At 44.2% G+C, this 17,626-nt stretch overlaps 1 protein-coding gene across 2 annotated transcripts in view; it reads left to right on the top strand.

Moving 5' to 3' along the window:
* The first annotated feature begins 1,749 nt into the window (after nt 1-1,749).
* LOC112564984 overlaps nt 1,750-17,626 on the top strand; it is a 34,679-nt gene continuing 18,802 nt past the window's right edge. For both annotated transcript variants that reach the window (XM_025240188.1, XM_025240187.1), the window contains exon 1: nt 1,750-2,152. In XM_025240188.1, coding sequence (XP_025095973.1) covers nt 1,778-2,152 — 375 coding nt within the window. In that variant the 5' untranslated portion in view covers nt 1,750-1,777. The remainder of the gene's footprint in view (nt 2,153-17,626) is intronic.

Raw genomic sequence — 17,626 nt, 5'->3', positions numbered from 1 at the left:
TTTTCTCACAACGAGGCTCAGCTCTCAACAATATACTGTTTCCCCAAATCTAAGTAAATTACACTTTGAGCTTTCCAGATACTGGCCTACAAACACCAGCATGTGTCTAATTCACATTTAGGACCTCATTGGTTTAAACCTTGACAAGTCTGCTTTAGACATTACTGAGGTCATGGTTTGACCTCTTGTTTATAGCTCTGATCTCAACAACGGTAAAAGCCGTTAGCGCGCTTTTGGGAAAAGTCTCATATTACACTGAATATTATTTTCAGTCTTTATGATATGTAGTCTTTATGAAAAAAGATTGGCAGACCTTCGATATGCGAGTTCCTGTACAGTTTTGCCATCAGCATGACACAAAGGCAGATTTCTCGGAGGGGACGATCCGTCACCACAAACAACATTTACGACAAGATAGTAGTCTGAGGGTAATAACCAATCTTTCCAGCTTATTGGTGGATCTTTTTCTGTGCTCCAGCCTCGGGTCTGAAGTGAACAGATAGTCTGAAGTGAAGCCGTTGACTTGTGAGTGAGAGACGGTAGCTTGGAAACACAGACAGCCGTGACTGCGCATGTCCGTCACGAGTCACTAGGACTGAAGCAGCGGTGTCCAGCTACACCTCTGGACCTCTGGACAGACAAAGTTTTCAATGAACATCACAAGCTCTAAGCTGAGAGGGACTGAAATATTTTTGATCACGCCTGGACATAATTTATTCATTATTTTATTTAAGTTTACAATATTAAGAATTAATACATTTGATCTGAAAGACTTTCTATCGTCTTCCCTATGGTTTTTAATCACCCGATCCAAAAATTGTAAAGTAATTATGATAATGTCTGCAATGAATGATAACAACAAATTATTTACTTTATTTATTCGTGCATTTCTTTATTTCAATAAAGCGCTTACAGATAATTTTCATAAAAGTGTTCGTTGGGCATATTCACCTTAAGACAGACCTAGGTTTCCCTCGATGACCAGTTCCAACTCACTACATACAGGGTTGTTAGTTGGTACCACGATGTATGTATAGCTATTTCAATGTACGGAAAAGAGTTACTTATGTTACCCAGGGTGGACGAGCGCGCGGCAAAGTAACATGAGCTGCAGACAGACAGGACCTGCTGTTGGGGAGCTGAGTGACCCTTGCTGTGTGATCTTCGAGTCTCCAGTCCATCTTTGCTTGCTGAGCTCATCCAGCTGCTCGAAGAGATATGTATAAAAGAGGTCTGTGCATTTTTCAGGTAGTTATTGCTTTGTTGCAGTTCAAATGGAGGCGCATTACATAGACTTTAGTTCTGCAAGACCTAGGAACTGGTCCCTCAGCACCGTTCATCGTCACCAACCAGACTGCGCTTCGCAAGATTCGTCTAAACGTTAGCTAACAGCGTCCCTAACTCGCACCTTGCCTGCACCCTCCCCAGGCTCCTCGTCAGCCAATCCATCAATCAATCAACCACCTGCGATCGATCTTGACCTCGGCACCTTTTGTGGCCTTGCAGCAGTCAACGCCGCCTTCTTCCCCTCCCCATCAACTCCACCACCATCATCATCACCAACAACCTCCCCGCGCTTCTGCCTGACCCTCGCTTCCCTGTCTGCAGCTCTCTGTGCGTGTCGTCGCGCTGGCAGAACCAAACCCAATTCCCGAAGCACAAACTGAAACCGAAGCACAGGACACCCGCTCGGAAGCGCTCCGACCAATCGGATAGAAGGATGAAAACGAAGGGGGCATAACTCCCGCATGTGCGAGGCGCGTGAGACGGCGCTGGCATGTCAGAGCTGTTCGGGGCCGACAATCGACCGTCGGTAGAGGAAGGCGAGGCTACAAATGCAGAGAGGCCAGCAAGAATGGTTCACTTCTGGCTAAGACGCTCCAACGCTCCTGTTCGTGCCGCCATGCCGCAGCAACAAGAAAGGCAGACGACGCGATCCGAGGGAAGAAGCTCTGGTGTCGGTGGTGGCGGCGGTGATGGGGGTGGTGGCAGTCGTAGTGGTCGTAGCAGCGGTGGCAAGACCGGTGGCAACGGAGGGGGAGGAGGAGGATTGTGTTTGCTGTCGCGGCTGGGTCAGTACAAGCGTCAGCAGCACGAGCAGCAAAAGAGGAGAGTGGCGGAGAAGGAGCTGGACAGCCTTCACCACAGAATCGTGAGTAAAGCTCATTCTTACGTGACTCGCTCATGGCACGTGGACAGCCGCTGGTGTGTGTGTGAGAGTGTGAGCATGAGAGATAGAAGAGAGACAATGCGTGACCAAAAAATAAAGAAATCCAGTGCACAAATAGAACTGAAAAGGTTAGTATTGACATTCCGTGCATAAAGTTGTTAAATATGAAATAATAATAATAATAATAATAGAATACAAGAAATAACAATTAACTGCTTATTTTAAAATCATCTTTATTTTAACAAATAAAAGAATGGACTACATAATACGACGATTATTATTTTTCAAAATAATAACCAGATGGGCAGGTGATTAGACAAACACATCGTGGAGACGGAACAAAGTCTCGTCAGGAGAAGGAGACTAAAAACAATGAACTGTTGCTCTGTTATTTACAAACATCCAAGCATGTACTCTCCAGTGTTTATGAAGGTTAAACATATTTTGATTGTGGAATCGTGCTAATGACAAAACACGCCTGAGAGAGTCTAAGATTCCAGCCGTTGATAATTCGTGCCTGTCCTCCATTATGGTCGTCCGTGTGTCGTAGTGTCCTGCAGATACATCAATACATTGTTGTTGTTTTGTTTTCATTTCGAGCACGCATGTCCTCATCGTTGAAGCTTCAGGCACACGCGAGATGCCAATTAGTATGCTTCAAATTCTTCTCGGCAGGAGCTTTTAATTATCTTTGACAGTCTGCGGAGAATCGATGGGCGCCTTGGCATCTACATCCGACAGCCGCGAATGAGGTTGGAGCCAGACACTAGCACGTCACCCCTCCCGAAATTCCCTCTTCTCCCCCCCCCCTACTCCTCACACACACACACATACCCCCCACATACCCTCAGGCTTGTGTTATGTAGTGGTGCTTCTTCCGCGGAGTCGCTGCCTCTGTCCACCCGTAGTTTGACTCACCTGTCGCAATCACTTGCCTCCTGTACGGAGTTGCTGACAGGTAAAAGCATCAGCTGAGTGCAGTGCGTGCTGGGAAGGTGCGAGTTGGGGTGGTGGTAGTGGGGTCCAGGCGATTTCCAGGAGCCTGGTGTACAGGCTACACCACACGCATTTTCTCCATCACGACCAGGACGATGATCTCGACTGAGGTCACGCAAAGCCGCTGTCAGCCCTCCATACGGCCAATTAGGTGGGTAGTGGTTGGGTTTTGAACCACCTTCTCCCCCCTGTTTCTTTAATATACGCTAAGTTTTGGTAATCACTATGAATGGGGGAAAGGACTCCCTTTTTCTGTTATAGAACATATATATTATATTAATATTTTTTTCTTTGTCCGTTCACTCGCACTTTTGTTCATCGTGATTCTGTGCTTTATATCCCAATCTGCTTCTAAACTACAAGCGGGCATGTAAACGTGAGCGTATGCACATGTGCGAGGTTGTTTATATTTTACGTGCACGCATGTATGTCTGTGTGAGTGTAAGATAAACAGCCGTGTGGGCTACAGTAGGGTCCATAAAAGTGTCCATAGGCTCTAATCCCCCTGTGAAATTTGTGGACACTATTACATAAGGATGATGTATACGAACGTTCATGCAGACCTTACTTAACAAATTGCAAATTTACAATTTGTTTACGATTCTTCAATGCGTAACTATGTATATTAAACGGCTATAAGTAAATCGCGCTTCAGTTCTATCAGGTCGGTTTTTGCTGAGTGGACACTGACTGGCGGTCATGGTGTCTTGCACAATACTTGATTGGTAATCAGAGGCTGGCTGCCTGTCATGGCATCTTGCACACTACTTGGGTGAGTAAGGTAGACGCTGACTGTGGAATATGATAGCTTGTACACTATCTGTGACATAATGTCGGGCTGTTTATTGCGGGCTACAGTTTTTCAGCAATTTTATAACGAAAAATCGAACTTATTATGCTTTCATTATTTCATGTGCAATGGTGGACGCATGCGAGAAAACACTATGTCGTGTTAATGCAAAGAGGAACATGTATTGGCTACTAGAAGAAACCTATAAGACATCCCGTCTGTAGGGAAGGTTTATTTGATTTGTATTTTTAAAAGTTAATAATATGTGTGGGTGAGGGGGGAAAATTCAAATTATTTGTTGTAGACACTTAATATAAAAGGGAGTAGCACGAAGCACCTCTCGCAAACCTGTTTACTCACGCACAAGGCACGTCATAGAGATGTTATAAACAGACTTGAATATCTGCCAGAATAAAATGTGTTTTATTTCGCAATACCTGGCATGCATTCAGGACAAGATAGTATTTCAAAATATGAGTGGATGAACTCAGAACAAAACAGTATTTCTTCAAATGACTGGACTGAGTTAAAACGAGATAGTTATCCCACCACCAACCAAAACAAAAAAAACAAAACAAAACAAAATGACTGGGCTGATTTAATAACAAAATAGTACTTCCACAAATTTGAGTGAATAACCCTTTGAGATATGACTACAAACATCGCCATGAAGACATGCCAAACCCTGTGCAGAGATACTCTTAGATCGTCAAGGTGACTACCAGTGGGAAGCAGGAACCGTCCCATGGTAATTTGTCGTCCATAGACATTCGTCACCACACAGGTTTGAAATGATTTCTGCGCTGTGGTGGTGTCTGTAGTTGTGCCACCAGAAAAGAAGAGAACGATACATGTTCACTTAATTTAGTAAAAAAAAAAATTGTCTTGTTTCGCGCTCCCGCACCCGTTTATTTTATTTTATTTTTTTGTTTTTTGTTTTTTTTTTTTTTTTCCATTTTTATTCAGTCATTTAATGCCTGTATTAATATGAATGAAAAAATACCCTATTTACGCATTGAGGAAAATATTTAGTACGGACACGGACCCGTCCTTTCTACAAGCAAACAGTCTGAGCCACAATATACATTCCTGCAAAACAAACCAAAACTGATAATCACATTATCTTAATATCTTATGGGATAAATGAATGTGATACGATTTAATATCGCAATTGTTTCAATATGATTAATATGTTGAGCTAGTTTTTGCGTCCGACACATGATGTAGTTACCTAGTGTGTCGCGAGTTCCCTGCTTTATAGAACACAGGAGGCAAAAACAGGATACTTCAGAATACTTGCAAATTCCCTTTGCGCTTGTGATGAAAGTTACCTCCCCACAAAAGTCGTTGCTAGACACCAAACGTTCCAGATGCCACGTACACAACATAGAGAGAGTGGTTGTGCCATTCTGTGAAAGCCTGCAGAGACAGCTTAGGATGGAACAATAGAAAACACTCGAGCGCACACACACTCACACTCATGCACGCACACAGGTGGTGCAGCACGTGCATGCGTGCAGTCTTGCTCAAGCCAGACCGGAAATAGGCGGGTTGCGTGTTGAGAGCGCCACCTGCACGTAACGGCGGGCCGCCAGCTTTGCTGGTGATTGTCACTTACAGAGACACGTGCGGGAGGGCCGCGGCCACTCTCGGTGGGTCAACAAAGGCTAGCGCCCTGACCCTCCCACAGCGTCCCCCCCCCCGCCATTCCTTTCCTCCCTTCTCGGCCCGCTAACTGCTGATGTCATCTCAGGTAAGCAGGATTTTTTCTACATCGAGGTAAACAGAGTTGAGGTGCGTACCTGGGTGAGGTGAGCTTGTGTGCTGTGGATCTTAGTAGGTGGGATCTCAGCTTTTACGTAGAGATGGTGTCGGTAGGTAGGGGCTGTACTATGGTGTCACAGGTATACTGTCCTAAGTGGGTAGACAACAGCAAAGATATTTCCCATTTAATTCTATGTATGCAGTCACACTTTTCTGGAACCCAAGTAAATTAGTAGATTTTGTTATCCCGAAAAAATTTTCTTTGTGTTGAATTGTCTTTCTTGTTGTATGCTTGGGTTATGCAAATTTTATGAGTAGAGATATAAACAGGAGTAAATAAAATATCTCTTCCTTCCCAATTGATCTCTCGCCTCTAAAACTGAATGCATCGCAGTTCTGGCCTCTTGAGTAGAGGGAGAGGGACCACGGATGCTATTGCAATTGCAATCGGTAGAAGATGAGACTGGAAAAACAAAATAGGAATCAAAACAAACATAAGAAGTAAATAGAAGAACTCGCGGAGGGATGTCATGTGATGCCAATTTGCTTTTGCCAAGGAGAATTGTGTGTAGACTTACAAAGTCGCGGGGCTGGCAATGACCAGACACGTTCCCTCCCTTCCTGCCTTGCACAGAGCATGATTAAGTGAACGGCTTCTTCGCGAAGTTGACAAATCACCGCTGGACACAGTTCCTCCGCCCCACTCGGTCCCGGAGAACAAATGAAATAACGAGCAAAGCAGTTTTTAAACCGTTTATTTGCAATTACCCACACAGATCCCTCCCCATTTACCCACATCTATCGACGACCATTACCCAACCCATCCACGGCTCGCACTCACGCATTTCGATGGACATGGAGGACACTGACCCCAGTGCACGACTGTGACACACAAAGCACGAGACAACCTTCTGTTTGCGAAGGACGCAGGAGAGAAAAAAAATGTTGTGCAGGAATGGTAGCACTTGTTTATCGAGCAGTTGAGATTACGGAGCAGCTTCTCTTGTCCTGTCGATCTCCTGGTGATAGCTCTGTTGATGCACGAGTTTTAGAGACTAGAAACGCCTCTGTGAACAGTTGTGTTTCAGCCATTTCAACCATAGAGTCTGCACGAGCACAATGCCTCCCGCCTCTTCACCTCCTTCTCTCTCTCTTGTACACATGCATGCACTAAATTACAAAACTAAAAATCTGTCACAACAGTGACAAAGAAACCACTTGCACGTGTTCATTTTAAACACAATATAACAATACAACATGTATGAAATACATACACTCCTGCACAAAACCTTCCACCCAAACACGCACGCACTCTATCCAACACTTGGAATATCAGACACGCAAAAACATAATCATTCAAGGAGACTTCGGTTACACTGTCTGTTCACAGAAATTTCCACGAATGTCTGGAGATAAACTTCGGTATTTCACCCTAAGGAAAATTTTGTTGATACCGTCACTCATTCTCTCTGCTGTCCTTTGACCTGTTAATTAAGTGTTTCTGTGTTCGATAAGATTGGTTGTACTTCAAACGCTGATGTATACATCGTAAACATTTAAATATTTGATGCCTTTTGGTAGTTAGTCTATTGGTAATAAATTATAATAAATTAGAGAACAGAGAAATCAGAGTCATTGACATAGACGGTCCTCCAGATGACTATTTTTAGCCAGCAGCGCTAAGTTGCGTGCCGTGTGCAGCACGGCGAGGTCATGACCCCCAGGATTGCGACATCGACTGCGAGCAAGAAAATAAACTTCTTTCTGCCGCCGCATGCCTGCCTGCTGTCGCTGCTGCTGCTTTTCCGTCCAGCAGTGGTGCATACACTGGTGTCCACGTTCAAAGAAATGCTCATCGTAATACAAGAGAGAATGTTTGTGTTTGTTATTTGTTGTTGCTGTTTCCAAGCTCGTGCTTCAAAGCAAAGAACGCCATGGCTCATTAGAGCCAAATCTGGTTTAAGTAGCGGGGAGCTGCATGACCCAGTAAATGATGCATGCGGCCTCTTGAAGGCGCGTCACAAAATGCCGGTGGGGCGACAAAAAAAGAAAAAAAAAGGATGTGAAGAGGAGGAACAAAATTAGAAGCTGCAGACTGTGGTACCTATTTATTTTCTCAGCTGACCTGACAGTGCGGGTATCGATCTCCGTCGAGCCGAGGCAGGGCGGCTCCTGCTGTGAAGACGAGTTTTTGAGCTAAAAATAAATGCACACAAAATGCTTTTGAAAACGAGCTTGGTGGTAGCAACGAACTTCTGAGTAAATTATATTTTTAATTGTCTTCCATCTCAGCCTGCGTTTGAACTATACTAGGCGCGCCGAGATCAAAGCATAATCTTATCGGTACTTTTTTTTTTTTACAACGTTAATATTAACATCATAAATATTTGTAATTAACATTGCATCAATATATCTTTAATGATAAGTTGAAAGGATGCAGGTTTTATTTTATGAAAGTACCACTTACACCACATTTCGTGAAGTTCGCAGACGCTTTTTGAATAGTTGCGAAGAAGTTGCTGACAGCAAGAGAACTACATTTGTGCCAGGACTGCATGAGAAACAGTGGATCCTGGACACGTCTACGACCTCATTGACCTCGTTGTTCTCGGTGACAGTTGCCTGCCATCTGATAGCCTCCTCCATGCATAATAATGCGCGCAATAAAAAGCTGCGCAACACGCAGTCTGAGAGGCTTGTGGATGTCGCCTGAAGGACCGTCACGTCTGGTAATCTGGTTACCTCCCGGTGCAGTTAGGACTTCGCTCAATTACCTGGGAAAATCTCTTGTTCAACTGAGGCCATTCCGTGACACAGCAAGGGGAGAGGTGTGAGATTTGTAGAGACACTGTACATTTGTGGAGAGACGACGGAGGGATTGCTTGAAAGGCATTGTTAAGTGGACAGTGTGTGATTGAGACTCTCGTGTGAATGTAGTTTCATAGTGCAATAACCACATCTTTTAAAACTGCCATCAATATATATATATTTTTTAATTCTCCAGGGAGTTTGCTACGCGGCTTATTTATCATCGTCGCACCAGACAGTTTACCCGATCTCACCCATTCACTAGTTTGGGATGATGATACAGTTACATTTGTTGACAGATTTCATGTTCTGGATTATGTCATATCAGGTATCAAGTGAGTTGCTGGAAAGACCTTCGGCAATATAACTGTGCTGATCATACATATGAATTTATATACAGATATCCCTTTCACTGTCATGGGGTACATGTAAACAATTTTACTTTTTTAAAAACATTTATCAAAAATGCTAAAAACACGGCGTCACTCAAGTTAACTGGACTGAAGACTAGCGTTGTACTTGTGTCAAAGCTTTTCTAATTTATTACAAATATTTTCGAAATTAGAACCAACCTAGTGAGTGAAATCTAAGTTGCGGGACTACTGTCATTTGTTTAAAAATAATAAGTGCACACTTAAAAACAGCAGCTAATAAGTATAAAATTCAATATTAAATTACTAAGTAGTTTACTTAGATGTAGCAAAACAGTTTCCAACGATCGTTTCCATGCAGTTAATTTGAAAACATATCTTTACAATGACTTTCGCGACCTAGATATTTTGCATTTTTGCTTCTCTTCCCTTTATCATATGGTGAACGAGTGCACGTGACACGCCAAGACTGATGTGTTTGAGATGCTGATCGGCGACCTCACACAGAGAGAAAGGCATGCGATTCTTTTTGATAAACCTGTTATTACTTCCTCCAAGATGGCGTGAAGACGCATGACATCTATAAATTAAATTATCAAATAAATTTGAGAAGACATGAGCCACATATTCACACTGTCTTACGCACGCATACACAGGTAAGAGACTTTTTCTCCTTCGTGGTCATCTTGTTGTTTGATCAGGCTTCCCAGCTTGCAGCAGGCAGGTTGTCGGTTTGGCTAGTGCGTTTGTGTGTGTGTGTCAACCTCTTTGCACTAGCTGGGTTGCCAGACCTCTTCATTTTCTAGCTTCTCTTGCGACATGGGGAAGACCTTAAAGATTTTGGCAGCATGCACCCAGCAGCCACCGCGCTGCGGACAGACTGACCGTCGCGCCGTCTGGTGAGTGGTGCACGCAAGCCGTGCAGCAGTCGGTGTCAAGTTGCTGGACCGCTCTCTAACGCCGGAGATCGATGGTGCCAGCTCTCTGCTGCCCGGGTGGGGCGGGGCAGGGCGGGTAGGGAGACGGTTTACGAAGGAAAGGTGACGGGGGAATAAAGGGTGAGATGGGAGGGAGGTGGTGGAGGAAAGGGCAGGAGATGCAGTGCTGACTTGGGGTGGGGAGAAGGGAGAGGAGATTAGGAGAGGAAGATAATAATTAGGACGAAGGAGAAGAGGTGGGTAAGAGGTCGAAGTCGGAAGATGAAGGCGAGAGGGTTGAGACAGGACATGCCTAAGGCAGCCACCGGAAGTGCGTGGTCAAAACGACGTTGGATGAGAGGTGGGAAAGGGTTTTCTTTTGGAGTCACCGAGATGTCCTTCTGTATGAATCTCTCAATCTTGCCTCGGGGGTCTGTTCTCAAGAACTGTACAGACTAGACTTTTCTTTATCTAGAGAGAAAGATGTCGCGTCTGACGAAAGGAAGAAAAGAAAAGGGAAAGAAAAAATGGTTGGCAGGTTGTCGGCGCTGAAGATGTCGTGCCGGATACAGAACAAACAGCGGCGGAAACGACCAGGCAAATGGGGGATGGTGAGGCCCGGTTGCGAGCATAATTATGGTAAAGCATGCTGATGGATCTGTCAAGAGAAGTTCCAATAGTTCACATGTTGGGGGCTAAAGGGTTTTAGATGTTGCGCAAAATGACGCAAAGGGACGCCACCTAGCGGACGAACCGGTCGAGGTCTTGTCTAAAGCTTGCGTGACGAAGACAACAGGCAGAGAAGGATGAGCTGTCAACTGTGACCGAAAGTACACCAGAAGCTGTTACAGAGATAAAAAAAACCCTCTAGGAACCGAAAGAGTTGTGTGAAAGAGGGTGTCCTCTTCGAGAGTGTTCCTGTCTCCTTTTCTCGCTCTATCTCGCGGTTTGAGATGTCAGGGGTGTCTCGGGAGAAGAGGCAGCTTGACGATGTCGTGCAGCAGAAGTGAAGCTGTCCAGGCAGTCACAAAAAATGTATGCTAGTCACGTGATCGATAACACATGAAGAAGGCATCAGAACCTCGTCGAAACGCTCCTTTCCCGTCCTGTTTAAGGTCTGTATAGCCACCACCAACCCACCATTCTGTCAGTGAGAATACCATCGCCTCCACCGCCGACATGAAGATGTCTGGGTAGCCTTAGTACCGGCATTCATTCTGGAGCCGTTCGATGACTGGAGTTTATACCGGGGATGCTTAATGCGTGAAAATACTCCCCACCCCACCCACATTTTTTTAGAAGCAGTCATCAGTATGATTCAGGAAGCAGTAAGCAGGAAGTCTTTTACATAAAGATGGATGAAGGTATTTTGCATAACACACTTCAGTAATTTTATCCCCTTGATTTTCCCAAACGTCTGATTTGTCAATGGCCTTATTTCTATTCCACAATCCGATCCAGCATTTATCTCGAGAAAGACACTGAACATCGGAAGCAACCCGTGAATCGACCGCAGGAGTGAGGGATGTAGCCTTCCGCTCGGAGAGCTCCGAAGAGTCAACTCTATCCACTTAAACACGTCATCTGTCATTTCTTTGGAGTCGCCGGATCCTGCAGGTTCTATTCTTGCGACCTTTTACCGAAGCCAGAATAGACGCCCCAGTTTATTCTTTCTTTGCAGCTTGCGTCATCCCCGCTGACTTGCATTTGCCAGATCGATAATGATGTGCACTGATTTCGGGGATTCCTCAAAGTTCCCTTACGAAATCCTCCTGTGAGATGCGAGATTAGGAGCAGTGTGTGCGTCACTGCAGAAGATTAGAAGAGTAATTTAAGTGATCTTGTGAAAAATCGCCTTCGTCAAAATCCTAGCTTTATTTTTATATTTTTTCTGGGATTTTTTTTAAACGAAATTTTATGCGAAGCGTGACATTCCCTGAAATAAATTGAAGAAATCAATATTGAGATCGTCCCTCGTGAGAAATATTTCATTTCGTATTCGCCAATGGCGGTCCGCGGGGTAGCTCATCTACCGCCAGACGGCAGCTTGAGTGGTGGCAAGGGGGAGATCATCCGAGTTCATTTCACGCTCATGCTTCCGGATCTGCTGCTGATGACGGAAATGACGCTCGTCACTCTGGCCTGACCTGAGACTCACGGGTTGGCGAGTTCCGTCTGTGGCGCTGACGCAGGGTGGTCCCTGGGATTTGGTGGCCCTGTGCAGGTGAACAGTTTGCACATCCCTAAGGCCGTCCCTGGCCAGGTAACTTGCTCTGTTTACTGCATCGTGATCTGAACGCATTCCGCCTGAACTCTGAAGAAAAGGAATTTAAGCAACAGTTGCTCGGTCTGATATGATGGAGCATACAGGTAGTTTGAAACGCAGTTATCCTTGGACTCCAGCCCGGGGAAGACGTGTGCAAACTAGAGTTCTCTAAGGGTAAGCAAAATACAGGAATTGGAAGAAAGCCAAGGGCAGACAATCCACAAACCAAATATGAACAAATCGCCATGTCAGAAGAAAGAAGCAGAGGTTAAAAAAAGGAAGGCAAGAAAAAAATAATTCACAAAAATAAATATTTAAGTCTGGTCCATTTGCAGGAAGGCAATACAGCATTGTAAACCCGAGCAGGTAAACAGGAGTTCCATCATGAGAACAAAAATCCATCCAAAGCTCATTCTTGTTCGCGACACTAAGTGGTTCGTGGGCCTCGTTGACATTTGGAGACCTCTTTCCAGGCTGATCATGAGGCTGAAAGGATGACATTTTATAATTTAGCTACGTCTGGGGAAAGTGTTCTTGTTGAAGAGAAGACTTGGTCTGCAACTCGATTTCTTACCCATAGCTTCCTATTTTCAGCGGCTTGATTAAAGATCGGTATTCTCCGAACGAACTCTGAAAGGTTTCTTTTGTGTGCGTTTCTCATAAATGCGGCACGTGCAAATTTGATTGAATCGAAATGAGAAATGCAAGGTGAAGCATGCATGGAAACGCACTTTGACATGCACGCGAAGAGATCGTATTATGCGTGCACCTGCACACGCAAACACGCACAGCCTTCGATGTGATATGACATCTAATAAAATACTCTCAATACCTTCAGGAATTAAACATCGATTTTCGGTCTGAAACACAGATTTAAAGCAACAATAAAAATGCCACTTCTGGTGACCATGCCAAAAATAACGATGGCGTCCATCGAGGCCAAATTAGAAATAACAGACCTTGCAATTTTTGATCGGTAGGACCATAGAGACTGAAGTATCTAGCTAGATGAAAGTAGCCAAGATGAAAGATAAGAACCAATCATTTTAATGACAGACTTTCAGCAGAACGAGTGCATGCTGATCTTTCGCTCTGTCGTCCTCGTGTGATCACCACCATCCGAATCCAGCGCGAGTTTGAAGTCGCCAGCCTCAGAAAGAGAAAAGCGCTTATTGATCCTCTGTCCTGCATCAGAAGATGCACAGTGGAAATGCAACAAACTGACATAAAAACCTACAGACGTGAATAAAAATAATGGTTAAAACGATATGTGCCTGAAGATCCGTTTAAATAAATAACTATTCTATCTATCTAATCCTCTTCGTGGATCAGGTTTCACAGAAGGCCTCAACCAGAGTCGCTCGGCTGAAACCCGCTCTAGGTGATCCCATGTCCAGCCCTTTCCTTTCATCTCCCTTTCCACTGTTCTTCTCCAATAAATAAATAACTAAAGAGAACACATATGTTCAAATCTTATTTTAAAGAAGAAAAGAGGGAGAGAACTCTAAACTTCAAAAAACGAAGGACATTACTGTGTCTCTTCGGTGCTGCGGGTGGAGTTGAGTACAGCGTTTATTTTCGGGCCATCTGTCACTTTCTTGTCATATCAACGGTCTTTGTGTCACTCTAGACACTTTTCTCCGAAATCATCGTGACAAACGCCTGGCAGTGACCGCCCCTTGGTCTGAAGAGTCAGCGCACGCACATCATGGGTGAGATGACGCCATACATTTTTTCCCCTCGATGGAGGCAGACTGGGTCATCGGTGTCATGCCGTCATAGACCAGCCTTTTTGAGGACTCCTTTCTCTAGAAAGAGAGAAGGAAGTACAGGCGCGTGAATCATGGTTGAGATGCCGGACGTGTGAGTCACACGGGCATCGAGACCACGCATCTGGGATGACTTGCCATCGTCGTGATGCCATGTATTCTTAGTGTACGACCATACTTACCATCATGCTTACAATGCTATTATTCTCTCACTGCATCTTTCTCCATCACTGAGTCTTTGTCGGTCCATTTTTCTTATCACAGTATTGGTCCTACAGCCTATCAGGTAACTATTACCAAAATATTGTGTCAGTTTGTGCGTGTGTTTTTCTGTTCTGGAGCTTGCTTCGTCACACGATGATTTGTGCATCTTCATTGTTACCCAGTTCCGCTATCCCTCACAAGTTAGTTATGAGCTTGAAGTCAATGAGGCAATTGTTTTGGTCTTTGATCTTTTGTAAGCTGATTAAGCCATTTTACTCTCCACGTTGCGATGGAGACGCGAAAACAAAGGATCACAACTCCCCAAACGCGCACAAATCCGACTTTATCAAACGACCAAGTGTGTGTTTGCAGTCTTTACGACTTCTTGGGTCTCTGGACGTCCAAGTGGCCAATCACATCTCCACCAAAGAACAATCCGTCAAACTTCCATATTTGTTATTGGATGTTTTTGTCAATTTTGTTATGTCTGACGATCGCTCTTGCTGAACTCTCCTCCATGATTATCGTCTCGTGTTCACAAGTTATTGCCGCGTCACGCCGGGATTATGTGGAAAATCAGTCATCTTTGGTTTTAAAAGGGATACGCATACCCCGCCCGTCCTGTGATGCCGGTCGTATGCATCATGGTTGCCAGAAGCGCAGCACGTCCCCTCCCCTCCACACACACACACAAAGGCTGAAAATAACTCAACCTCGCTTTGGAGTTCATGGCTTCCCCGGACAGTGGCGCGAGTAAGATCAGCGGTGTTGTGGAGGACAGTTCTAGTTGGTCGGGGATAATTTGAGACCGGGACGCGCGGCGTGATTTGTGGTCAATATTTTCTGTCGTATCGCGACCCCGCCAGGGAGGAAGGTTCCCACGGCCAGCGGACGGACCGCCCTGCTTATTTACTTTACTTGCACACAACACACAGAGTCAAAATGCGGGGATGATCGCCGCCATCATTAGCCCACGTGCCCACCCACCAACGTGCCAGATGAAGGACAGATGAAGGACATTCTACTGAACAAAAAAAAAAAAAAAAGACTTACCCGAACCTTCCTTGATTTCTAAACGAAGGCAGAAAATGGCAGAGGAAAAGTGTTGGATCTGTCCCTGCGGATGGCGTGCGGCTGACATTGTGAACCATTTACAGTTCACAGGTCATAGGACCACTTGGCTGTTGAACTTTTTTGCTAATGGCAAGCAAAGAGCAAAGACATCTGGGACTGGTCGTCCGAGGATGAGGCAGCCTGGTGCCATAAGACCAGCATGACCTGAGCTTGAAATAAATCCCATTTACTTAAGGCCAGAGAAAAGTGCTGAATTATCAAATTTCCAATATGTATTCAGGTTCCAATGTACCGTCAAAGAAGTCTGGACTTGGCATGCTGACCAACCTTCCAATCTTCTTTTCCCAACCATCGGTTTCCTGCATCCGCTACACACAGCTTTGCCAAACTTTCAAACGCTGGACGACTGTGCCTGGTTAGAAGGACAGTTAATAATAATTCCTGTGAACTTTTTCAGCCTAGAATGGTAAGAGGTAATATTATAGCTTTACAAAAGTGTCTGTGTGTGTGTGTGTGCTTAAATGACAGGGTTGATCGTACAAGATAGTATTTCCCGATGTCTGGACATACAAACATTATCATGACTGGCGTAGATGGCGCTCATTCATGTAGTTTAATGCTAGTTTCGAACTCTTGTATATCTTTGAAGTATTTTTATCACAACAAAAGAAGAGTATTTAGTTCAAGAATTTCTTCCCAAAGGATTTTTCTGAAAGGGGCTGCATATTTGAAGAGGACCTAACAAAAAGCTCAAGAAACAAGCGGCTGGTCAAGTTTGGGATTCTTGTTGACGCAGTTAAAAGTTTTGAGCAAAACATAGTTGTGTTCGGACATTTTTCCCCCTGAAACTTAAATTAATTTTTTGTCTGGAGGTGGGTGGATTGATGGACAAGAGAAAAGGAACAAATTTTTTCACTCAACAGTTGAACAGTCGTTGAAGTAATAGGCACTGACACGATGACATCTCATTTTTCTCTCGGACCTGGAGGGAGCTGGAGTAATGTAAGAAGAAAGTCGGGTAGGCTACAGCACCACGCACAGCAATGTCACAGAGCTAGAAAGTGCACATGAAACAACAACAACAACAACAAAACTCGTGCAGTTACAGCGTAAAAACTGAAAAACCGAGCATCACATTTCTGCTTTGAACTTTGCTGATGAATCCTAATCTGCACTTTAACATTTGTGTTTAAACAGCCAAAGATCGATCACCGCGCACGTCAACAACTCCTTCACCAAAACAAACCGACGTCCCTACCTCATTCTTCACGTGCGCCTTCGCGTGCGCACACACACATATTTATATAATACATTAATTAACATATATCCCTATATACTTTAAGCATTTGATTATACAAATATAGATATTGGGAGTGCACTTTGAAATCATGTATCTGATAAGAACTGGTGGGAGCCATGCAAGGTCCACGCAAACACAGTCTGATGTGCACGTGCTGCAGCACTGAAATGAAGCTATGGTCTCGTTCACGGGGTAACGAGGATCTGGGAAATGTTCAGTGAGCTGGAAACTCTATTTACTCGCTGCTCCCAGTGATTTCAGCATTTCTGTAACCTCCAGAATCGGAAATATAAAGATTATCTGTCGAGCAGTTTATTGTTGGACAGACCAATCTTCAGTCTGTGCTGACAATATGGCTTTGACCTCTTGCTGGACGCAGGCGAGAATAATACTTTTCAATTCGCTTGTGAGCCGAAAGGAATGAACCAGTCCTGTGTGGGAAATTATCGAGGACTCAGCGCAGCCATGGGTAGAAGATAGTTTCCATCTGATTAACCTTAAAAGAAATGGTTTAAATAGTTTTTTAAAAAGCGATTCTTTGTCCACCTTAATGAGATGCGGGAAAGCGTTATCGGATAAGTCAGTTGCAGTTCAGACACTGAGTATTGCTGATGCACACACAGCATCATTTCCTCTGTAAGGTTGTTGAACTTGTTTAATTCTGTTCTGAATATTTCCTTCAGTGGGAGAATTCAAATTTAAAAAAATGTGCAAAAATTTAGGCAACAGCGAATTAAGCGCTAATGCACATATTTAATAATCAAAATACTAATTATGATAACAACAATCATGAAACTAATATAGCACATCCACCAAACATATTTATGCCGAAGCAAAGCGCTATTTGTGTTTTTGTTTCTAGGTTCCACAAGCTGCATTAAAAAAATACTAACTGAAGCAAGTTGGCGACACGTGATTATTAAATAACAGCGCGACTTGCAATCTGTAATTTTGCAATTTTCATTTTGTAGTACTACGAACTCTCAAAGAAGAGGCAAAATAATGTTGATGGCGACGAAGCTTCACGCTTAGCTGAAAGAGTTTTCACAAGTTCCACCATTTCCATTTTCCGTTGTTTAAACAAGTCACGAAAGACGAGGCTGGGCATTTGAGAATAATTGCGTTTCAGCGAGGCTCACAAACATTAGAAGGATTTAAAAACAATTTTAAAGCCACTTCCAAACTCCGGTACTGCGC

This window comes from Pomacea canaliculata, linkage group LG5 (assembly GCF_003073045.1).
Source record: "Pomacea canaliculata isolate SZHN2017 linkage group LG5, ASM307304v1, whole genome shotgun sequence".
Classification (NCBI taxonomy): Eukaryota; Metazoa; Mollusca; class Gastropoda; order Architaenioglossa; family Ampullariidae; genus Pomacea; species Pomacea canaliculata.
The sequence above is the reverse complement of the archived record's forward strand: the minus strand, read 5'-3'. Positions and strand labels throughout refer to the sequence as shown.